Source organism: Pteropus alecto, unplaced genomic scaffold (genome assembly GCF_000325575.1).
Source record: "Pteropus alecto unplaced genomic scaffold, ASM32557v1 scaffold214, whole genome shotgun sequence".
Lineage (NCBI taxonomy): Eukaryota > Metazoa > Chordata > Mammalia > Chiroptera > Pteropodidae > Pteropus > Pteropus alecto.
The window spans coordinates 626,609-636,753 of record NW_006435787.1 but is presented as its reverse complement, the minus strand read 5'-3'; the positions used below and the strand labels follow the sequence as shown (position 1 = coordinate 636,753).

The following is a 10,145-nucleotide window of genomic DNA, read 5'->3' as shown; positions in this document are numbered from 1 at the left end:
GGGCTGTTCTCCGCCCGTGTGCGGCCCAGGGAGGAGACGGGGGCAGGGGCTCCCCAAGACCCTGAGGGACACGAACCCGCCTGCCCCGCCTGCAGACACACGCCCTGGCACCCGCCCCTGTCCTCGGGACCCCGCGGGGCCCCCGGGTTCACGCTGGCTCTTCTGTGCTCCGTCCCCAGTGTCGCCCTTCCAAAGGCAGGAAGCGGGGCTTCTGCTGGTGCGTGGACAAGTACGGGCAGCCGCTCCCGGGCTCCGACGCCAGCGGCAGAGGCGCCGCGCAGTGCTACGGCGCCGAGGACAACTAGCCGCCGCGTAAGCCCGGGGCCTGCGGGCGGCAGGGGCGCCCCGGGCCGAGGGCCCGGAGGAAGGCGCGGGGCCCCCAGCCCAGCTAAGGGCGGGTCCGGGGCTCGCGGACGCTTCACTTCCGTTTAAAGAACCAAAAACACGTGAAGTTCGCAGTTCCTTTGTCTTCACGGGTGAATCTTCATCCACGAGAGCCCGTTAGAGCAGCGGCCCCCGACCTCTGTGGCACCAGGGACCGGTGCTCCTCTGAGCACCCAGCACCCGCTGGTCCCTGGCGGAGCTGAGGAGCTGACGGGGGCGCTGGGGGCGGCTGAAAGGCAGACGAGGCTTCCCTGGCGCCAGCCGCTCACCTCCTGCTGTGCGTGTTTCTAAGTTCAAAAATGTGGCTGGTTTTTTTCCCTGTAAAATACATTATGGATCTTCCGATAGTCTGTGGTGAACAGAATTTTAATAAAGTTTATTTAAATCTAATAGGAAAATGAACTTTTAAACCACCGTTTTGAAGAATGCCAGCACGTTCAATATTCTTTTTTTTTTTTTTTTTTTTAATAAATGAGAACGCTCTTGGGGAAAAAAAAGAATAAATATATTTCCTTTTATCTCCTCAAGATAAATTTAAGTAAACAGAAGAAAATTTCACTTTTTTGTTGTGTTTGCTTCCTCGTACGTTGGAAAAGATCATTGTGATTTTGGGGTGAATGCTGCAAACATCGTATCTCTTTGCTTGGGGAAAAGCGTGTCATGTCTGGTTATTCTGGGGCAGACTGGACCCCTGACCTGAGGGAGTTATTTCAACGTATTTCTTCTTCCGTTTGTTTCAGTTTGTGGGGAGCCCCAGTACACCGGTTTTGCACAAAAGACTGCCAAGGACGTGATCAGCAGCTGGCTTCAGCCTCGATTAATATTTCCTTTTGTGGTGAACTGATTTTTTAAAAAACCAAAGTTTGGAAAGAGATGTGTGAATGCCCGATTCTCTGAAACGGTAAACTCCAGCGTCTTGTCACTTTCCAGTGGTCACTGAAACAGCATCGTTTTTCTCGTTGCTTCCCTTAAAACTGCCTGTAAATGCAGGAGCAGCCGCTGGCCTCACGCCGCGCCGGGATATTTCCTTTTGTGGTGAACTGATTTTTTAAAAAACCAAAGTTTGGAAAGAGATGTGTGAATGCCCGATTCTCTGAAACGGTAAACTCCAGCGTCTTGTCACTTTCCAGTGGTCACTGAAACAGCATCGTTTTTCTCGTTGCTTCCCTTAAAACTGCCTGTAAACGCAGGAGCAGCCGCCGGCCTCACGCCACGCCGGGCGCCGTGTCCACCGACGCGGCCCGGCCTCCGCTCACGCCTTCGCAGCCGCGTTGCTCACGCAGACGTGCGCTTCGTCCCTCTGTGACATGAGCACGGGCCTCCTGAGGACAGGGCCCTGGCTCTGGTGTCCAAGCCACCGGTGCAGCTGGCGGGAGCAAGGGCCTGCGTCCCCCGACCCAGAGGCGTCTCCTGTCCTGGGGGCCCCGCCCTGCCAGGGGACCGGTGCAGAGAACGCGCCAGGGTCTGGCTTATCAAAAAAAAGAAATGACCGAGCAGGGCCTGGGGAGGTCTGGCAACCTATAGAGGTGGGTATTTCTGACCCTCCTTTGTCAGAAAATGGTGTTTTCGCACTCGAAAAATTCAAGGCCGGTGTTACTTTTGAGGATAAACTCCTCGAAGGCCGAGGAGGCCTTTGTTCACCTGTCACCCCCGTCCTCCCTGACATAGTGTAGAAAATGCTGATCGCATGTACCCGCAAAGACGGACGGAGGGCGTGGGGGACGCTCGCTGCCCCCCAGGCTTTTCTTTCCGCTTCACACATGTTCGCAGAGAAAACTCCCTCGTGAGCTGTTCGCGTGCACCCGCCGCAGTCCGGACGTGGCAGGACCCGCTCGCCGGCATCTGGCTGAGTCGTCAGCCGCGCTGGGGACGAAACCTCGGCCGCCGCCAGGAGGGCGGAGAGTGGGGCGCTCACTGCACCCCGCGGAGGCCCTGCCGCCCGCGACACAGGGGTCCGCAGACGTCCTGCCACCTATGAGCTTTTCTTTATTTTTTTAATTACGTTTTTGGAAAAAAAATTATTTTTGAAAAGGTCGTCTTGCAATGTATTTATAATTGGTAAATAAAGTTTTCACGGTAAAGAAACCCTCTCCCCGCGTCAGTGACTGGCTCCGGGTTTGATGTCACTAACGAAACAGTCCAGAGAGGGCAGGACACTCCTGAGTCGGAGCCGTCACAGCGAGACGCGTCCCTCCGCCCTGGAGCAGCACGCAGGATGGTGGGCAGAGGCCGGTCGCCGCCTCGGATCATCGTGAGAAAGATGGTGGGGACGGGCCAGACAGTGCATCTCCGTGGCCCCCGCTGTATTTGAGTTTTCTCCCCATTGTCCTCTCTGTCACCACTCGGGCAGGTACGGGGGACACAAACTGGACGATTCAGCCCGATGTCCTTTCCTCTCAGTCCTTGGAGAAGGAAGTGGACAAGGACCCAAGGAGACGCTGGGGGGTTCTGGGGTCTCGGTGCCCCTCCGCAGCCTGGGGACAATTGCCCCTTGTCACAGAGCCACTTCAGGCAAAGTTCCGACCCTATGACTTCAAGGCATCGAAGGGTGTGTTGCGTGTAAGGAAGTCACATGATCAGAGCAGCCCGATCGTTCGCGAAGCCCCCGGGAGTGGGTCCTCATCATGGCGGCAGCGGTGTGCCCAGCAGTAAGCGCTGAGTGTCCAGACACCCGGGGTGGGGGTGGGATCAGAGATGACCCGGGAGCCAGGGAGCAGAGCGTAGGTCCCGGGGGCGGGGTTCCGGCCGGGTCACGATGCACCAGGGAAGGAGCGAGGCAGAGGCCAGCAGGGCCGGCGGTGGGGAGCAGGCGCCAGTGGGTCCCACCCAGCATGGATGCAGGGCAGGCGCTGGGCAGGCGCTGGGCGCAGGGAGCCGAGCTCGACTCCTGGCCTGTGAGCCCCGCTCGCCTCCCTGGAAGCGCCACCTCCACCCGGCCTGCGGTCATCCTTCCTCCTGAGTGCCCTCCTGTCATGCCCGGTGAACTCACGAGGCTGCACTGGCCCCTCCCATGTCCCCTCCCTCAGGCCCAGCTGGACCCCCGGCTCCCCCGCCCGCCCGGGTTCACTACCCACCCACCCAGCACCACGTGTGCCCAGCCACCCCCCCTAGACACACACACCGGCCGCTCCACTGTGTCAGGCCACACGCCTTGCCGCACGGCCTTCCAGGGTCCGACAAGCACATGGGCGCCCGGGAGGAGCCACCAGCACCCACCGCGACAGGCGTCCTGAGCAGGGATCCCTGGCCGCAGCCCGTCAGGAGAGACGTCTGCTCCTGTGGTCAGGCCCCGTGTGCCCAGCGCTGCGGGAGCTCAGGACGGCCAACGAGGCTCGGTCAGGAGCGCCGCCTTGTCGCCATTAGATGGCAAGGACCCTGGGTTCACACACCAGAGGGAGGAGCTCGGGGATGCCAAGCGCCCCGCGTGGGTGTGGGGTGCGTGCCTGCCGGCTCTGCCTCCCTGCAGGAGATGGGCGCAGACCCCATGCCCCGTGTCCGGAGGCCCCCTGCCCGCCGGCCACTGGCATCTGCCAGAGCCTTGCCCAGAGCCGGTCCCCACTTGCCTCTGTCCAGCCCCTTCCTGCACCTCAGATGTGGCCCAGACTCTGTCCGGTCCCCAGAAAGCGCCCCCGTACTTGTCGCGCTGCAGCCTCAAACAGGCGCGCGTGAATGGAGCTGCGGACACGAGGCCAGGACAGCGAGGGGGGCCCTCGGGGGAGGGGCGAGCGCTGTGGCCGAACCACGGGGACAGGGACGGGGATGCGGAAGGCCCTTGTGGCCGAACCACGGGGACGGGGACGGGGACGGGGACAGGGACGCGGACGGGGACAGGGACGCGGACGGGGACGGGGACGCGGAAGGCCCGGGGCCGTCTTCCCGTGTGCCTTTTCTCTTCTCTCTTATTTATTTTTTTGATTTTGAAAAGCTGATCCGGGAAGGGCTCTGACAGGGTGACTTTCAAGTGGCGACTGAAGGCGGCGAGGTCACAGGCTGTAGGACGCCAAGGGGCCCTCTGTAGCCACAAGAAGCACGGATCCTGGGGAGGAGCCGGGGGACCGCGGGGCGTGTGCCCAGCCGGTGGGGGGACAGGAGCTGAGACCAGGGAGGGGCCAGCGCAGGGCCGGAGTCGGCAGGAGCCGGGAGTGGGGAGCGACACGGTGCAGTGGGGACAGAAGCCAGGCTGCGCGGAAGGCCGGAGAGCAGCCTTGGGCCCGGGGATCTGCGGCCCGGCTGGAGGTCGGCGGACTCTCACGGATGGCAGCGCCTCGGAGCCACCTAAGGCGGTTTCCACGGAAGAGCCAATGGGAGGAGGCCGCTGGCGGGCGTGGGTCGCGGGAGGAGCTACCGGTGAGGCCCCCGCACCGCCACAGGGAGGCGCCCCTGGGACTCTCAGCGTCGCCCAGCGAGCAGCCCCGGGTGGCTGGGCGCGGACATGCGCAAACCGACCTGACGGCCTCGGAACTGCCAGACGGTCTTCCCAGCAGCTGTGCGAGGGGCCCCACCTGCTCGCGCCCGCAGTCACCTGACATTTGAGCCAGCGCCCTGATGGGAGCCAAGTGGGTCTCACTGCATTTCCCCGGTGACCAGTGCCGAGCGTCTTCAGGTGCTTCTGGACCGTGTAGGTCTCCTTCGGAGAATGTCTACGCAGATGCTGCGCCCACTCTTAACCGGGTCGTTTGTCTTTATATCTCTGAGTCGTAAGGTTCCTCATGCTCCGCAACTTAAAAATATTTTCTCTCTCGGGAGGAGTCTTTTCACTTTCTGACGGTGGCTTTTGAAGCACAAAAGTTTTTAATTTTGATAAAGTCCGATTTACCTTTTTCTAAGTTTATTGCCTGTCTTTTTGATGCCCAATCCAAGATCATAAAGACTTGTCCCTATGTTTTCTTCTTAAAGTTTTAAGTTTTTGGCTCTCACATCTGGGTCGTTGATTTTGAATTGGCTTCAACTCATTCCCCTGCCTGCGACTATCCAGTTACAGGTGACTGCCCCGGCCCCGTTTATTGAAAACACAATTTTATCCCCACTAAAGGGTCTTCTCTCCGCCATCAACGTGTGGGTTTATTAATGGGCCTCCCGGGCCTCCCTGCTGCATCCCCACCCTCTCAAGTCCGTCTCTCCCGTCGATCTATACGTCCCCTTTTCCAGTGACACTGTCTTGACCACACAAGGGTATGGGATATTATCAACCGCTTTTTCTGAGTCTATCTAGGTGATCATGTGATGCGGGGGCTTTTTTTATTCTATTGATATAATTTATTACACGAATTGACTTGGGAACGTTAAAACAACCTTGCACGTCTGAGGTAAATGCCACTTGCTCATGGTGAATGATTATTTTCATATGTTGCTTGAGTCAGTTTGCTGGTATTTTGTTGCGGATTTTGTGTCCACGTTGTTCAGATATTATGATACTGAACTCTGGGTTCACAGATGGTTTCTGGGGCTTGGCTGCGGGGTCAGAGGGTGAAGGGGGAGACTCATGATGGGGGCTGGAGTCGGGAAAGAGGTGACCTGAGGTGGGCCGAGGGTGGGGATGCAGCAGGGAGGCCCGGGTGGGACCCGCTGGGAGACCACCCAGGGAGCGAAGTGGCAGGAGCCCTCGGCAGGGCGGGGGAGGCGGAGTCAGGAAAAGCGAGCGAGCGGTGAGAAGGGGCCCAAGGAGCAGAGAGGACGTGGCTCAAGGCTGAGCCGTGGGAGAAGGAGGGGCAGGCACTGCGCCGCCTGGAGGCGCCTCTCAGGCTCTGCAGAGGGCGGAGGCGGAGAGGAGGGGGCGGCGGGGGCGACGGCAGGTGCTTCTCTCTGTGTGACAGAGGGGACAAGCCCTCGCCTGTTTACAAGTGGGGAGGAAGGGGCGAATGGAGGCGGCGGGGCCAGCCAGGGGTGCCCGGCCCGGGGTGCCCAGCCCGGGGGTGCCCGGCCGGGGGTGCCCCAGCGGCCCTGCAGGAGTGAGGCAGGACCTGCAGACGGCAAACGGACCGCGTGACCGCAGGGGGCTTCCAGAACATCCACAGCAGTAAAATGTTGCGAGTAGAACTTTTATTCCGAATACGTTACATTGTCAAAGTTTGACGACGTGTTCACAGGCAGCAACAGGGCCGCGAAGAGCTGAGCTCACTCAACATCCGCCCCGTCCCGCGCGTTGACCGAGCGCGGGCCGCGCAGCCGCTCAGCCTGCTCCGGCCGCCGCGGCAGAAGCCCGGCCGCGCGCTCGGCTAGCAAGGATTTTTCGCGAGCTCTTTACGAACAGAAGCCCGGACATTGGAAAAGCTAAAATACAAGTATTTACAGGCAGGTGGTAAGAAGTGTTTCACGATATATAAATTATACGGCACAAGTTGCCGTGTAGAAAAATAAACTTACAGTGAATAAATAAATCGAAGCTTTATATATCAAGTACTATGTGCAGCATAAAAAGTGGTTCCTTCGTATGTACAAATCCATATGAGTATAAACGCGCGTGCTCCAGAGTATAAATACGCTATGCACTTAAATATCTCACGTGAAGGACTAGGTCGCATTCTTCCGTTCTCAGTGGAAATACTGAGGGCAGTTGGGGTCCCCTCGGACCTCCGCAGACCCCGGGATCCTCTTCCCGCTCCAGGGGTACACGCACCAGCAGAGCCCCGCCTCTCCGTCCAGAGACGCCTCGCACTGCAGACACAGATGCAAGGTCAAGAGCAGCCGCGTGACAGGGCCCTGTGCCACCCGGTGCCACGCGGAGAGCACCCCTCACCGGCCGTGACCGTGACCAAAGGCACACCCAACACCCTCCTGGTTCTCCTCATAAAGCGGAGACCAAGCTCGTGAGTCCAGTGAGATGAGGCCCCCACGCGTGTGCGGGACGGCGTGCTGTGCCCACAGCTGTCTGCCTCGTGGCCCCACGGCCCCCCACTCCTGCCCGAGGCCCTGCTCTGCTGTGACGCTGCCGAGTCTCTGTATCCCTGTACCGTCCACAGAGCCCGCACTTCCCCGAGGCCTCGGCTCCTCAGGTCTTGGCATGTGCGATCACATTTATTATCTGGCCAGCCAGAAAACACTGTCATGTGTAATGACGGAGTCCCTCCCCCTTTGTGGGGAGGAAAAAAGTACGAGGTGTCCAAACAGATGCTCCCCGCCCTGAGCAGAGCTGTCGCCCCTTGTGTTGTAGGTGAGAGACTCAGACCCAAGAGCAGGGCCTGAGAAAGTCCCTCCTGCTCAGACGGCTCAGGGACAGAGCGCCCAGGGCCCCCTCCCCCAGCGCAGCAGGCCACCAGGTCCAGGGGCCTGAATCCCGCTCAGTAGGACCCGCTTGGGCGCTGTCCGCGGAGCATGGGGGGCTGGGTGCCCTGTGAGAGGAAGGCGTGGCTTTGCAAGGGGGCGCACCTGTTTGGGGTGGTAGAAGCCGCTCCTGTGGCAGTTGGGCAGGTAAAACCTGTGTGGCCCAGCTCCTCCGGCCCCCTGCTGCTGCTCGGCTAGTCTCTCCAGCACTTCATACAGCTCCCGGCGGCACGGCTCCTGGGAGAGAGAGTTGACGTTGGAGTAAATGATGGGAAGATGAGTGCTCAGCCTGGCGACAGCGGACAGGACGGGCCTCCTGCACCGGGGGGTGCTCAGCCTCCGCCCTGCGCTGTCCGGAGGAAGGGGACCCCACGCCCCTCCACGAATGCCCCAAGCACCACGGCTCTCTCCCGCCACCCCTGCCCCGATCGTCATTCTGGCCCCAGCCGCCCAGCTGACAGGAGGACGCATGCTCTGCAATGGCGAATTTGCAGCAGAGATTTCCAGGCATTAACGCCTGATCTCTGCAGTGAACGCGCTCAGTTCACGGAAGCCTAACTGGCGAGGACGGGGCACCCCCCGGGGACTCCGAGCAAGGGCAAACTTTTCTTCCTGCATCACTATCTCCAGATGAAACACCGCAGTGTCGAGAAAATGGTTCGGCCACTTTGTGGAAGGGACCATCCTCCCCCTCAGCCCAAGTCACTCCAACCTCCGTTCTTTGTCGCCCTCAAGTGGTAGAATTTAAAACCGACGCCAATTGAGATGCTGCAGGGAGTCACCTGAGCTGCTCAGTCCCAGTTTGGGAAGACAAAGGTCTGGGGATGGGCAGTGGTGATGGCTGCGGGATGGAAGGTGGTGATGGCTGCAGAACGTCATGGGTGTGCCTGATGCTACAGCACTTGACACTTTAAAATGGTGAAATGCTAAGTTTTATGTCATGCTTTCCTCGAGCAACTCACTGCGCCTCACCTTCCACGTCTGGATGGCGGTGGCCCCGAGGGCCCTCATGCTCTGGTAGTTGCTGACGGCTTTCCAGAGGGTGGGCAGGTCCTCGCTGGACGAGGCCTCCAGGTGGAAGCTGTCCTGCAGCTCGTCTCGGGTCATCCCCGTGCTCCCAGGGGACATGCTCTGTGGGGCTGCGAGGCCCTTCGCATCTGAAAATGGAACACACAGACCCGTGAGCCCCCCCGAAGCATCTGCACCTGTCCCCCCAAAGTCGCACCCCTTCCCAAACACCAGGCTGGGACATAAGGCTGGGAAGATTCTGAAGGTTCCGGGAAGAGTGACACCAGACTGTCCTGGGAAAACACTGAGCTTCGGGTCTGGCCAGAGCGCCCTGCGTCTCTGCTTCCGCAGCAGCAGAGCGGGCGCCACGCGCTCCTCTGCCCGCCCTGGGCCAGACGTCACACACAGTCCCCACCTGAGCCCACTCCAGACTCCCACCCACCAAGTGGCATTTCAGTAGCTCTGACTGGCACTGCTGGGGCCACTTGGGAGCAGGTCTAGACTCCAGCTGCCCCCTCTCCTCTTGGCCTCCCACGTCTGAGGGACTTCACAGCCCCCAGAAGGGGGCTCAGCAGATATCTCGCAGACCGTCCTAGGGTTCGGTTGGGTACGGACAGAATCACCCAGAACTGGCCTCCTGGGGGCCCGGGAGGAGCCTTGTCCTCTGCGGACCGAGAAGCCAGCCCCGTTTCCTCGACTCTGCAGCAGGGAGGTGGGTCCCCTCCTTGGAGGGCCAGGGCTGCCCGGGGCGAGGGAGCCAGGAGGTGGGGAGCGCGGGAGGGGGGCGAGGAGGCGTTTCCTGCGCTTCCCACTACAAACAAATCGCAGCTTAATCCAGGAAAGAGCCTGATTGTCGCGTTCTGGGCAGGCGACAGGCACTTCAAACACTGTTTTCTGTGGCTTGAATGCAGTGCAGTTTTCAGCCTAAACTCTCACATTATGTTCTGTAAACATTTGGGAAGCACATACTGTCTCCACAGGACGTATATTACAAAGGACACTGGAACACGTGGTGGGCACGGCAGGAGGGGTGCCAGGAGGGGTTCGCACTGCCGGTCTTTCCCAGGCTCTGGCCCCGGGGGCTGCCGAGCCCGCAGAGAGGAGGTGGCACCCGCAGCGCAGACCCCGCCACCTGCCGGCACTCCCCCTGGCTGGGCGTGGGGTCGGCGGGCTGCTGAGGGTCTGGGCTCTCGCCTCCCGGGCACTGAGCCGCGCGCCTTCCTGGGTGCCCCCTGCGGGATCCTCCAGGATGGGCGCCCTTCCAGGCTCCGCCCTCTGGGCCTGGGTGGGTTTGCCCCCACCGGCCGTGGGCTTCCGTGGAGCCCCTTCCCCTGCTTGCTCCAGCCCGCCCACCTGTCCTAGAGGGGGTGGGGTTGGGGGTGGTGGTACCTGTGGCCTCAGCGCCGGGCGCGGGGCTGTCGGGAGCGGCCATGCAGGCGCCCCGGCCGCGGGTGAGGGCGTGCAGGGGCCGAGGCTCCCAGGGCAGCGGGCGG

The 10,145-nt window shown here is 60.8% G+C and overlaps 2 protein-coding genes across 2 annotated transcripts in view; one reads left to right on the top strand and one right to left on the bottom strand.

The window, feature by feature from the left end:
- The window catches only part of IGFBP3 (insulin like growth factor binding protein 3), a 2,978-nt gene extending 1,580 nt beyond the window's left edge, over positions 1–1,398 (top strand). The window contains exons 4-5 of the mRNA XM_025046512.1: positions 180–312; positions 1,125–1,398. Of these exons, the coding sequence (XP_024902280.1) occupies positions 180–305 (126 nt within the window). The 3' untranslated portion in view covers positions 306–312; positions 1,125–1,398. The remainder of the gene's footprint in view (positions 1–179; positions 313–1,124) is intronic.
- Positions 1,399–6,416: 5,018 nt separating this feature from the next.
- Positions 6,417–10,145, bottom strand: part of IGFBP1 (insulin like growth factor binding protein 1) — a 6,328-nt gene continuing 2,599 nt past the window's right edge. Inside the window, exons 2-5 of the mRNA XM_015589031.2 lie at positions 10,042–10,133; positions 8,617–8,801; positions 7,750–7,881; positions 6,417–7,038 (exon numbers count right to left, since the gene is read on the bottom strand). Of these exons, the coding sequence (XP_015444517.1) occupies positions 6,916–7,038; positions 7,750–7,881; positions 8,617–8,801; positions 10,042–10,133 (532 nt within the window). The 3' untranslated portion in view covers positions 6,417–6,915. The remainder of the gene's footprint in view (positions 7,039–7,749; positions 7,882–8,616; positions 8,802–10,041; positions 10,134–10,145) is intronic.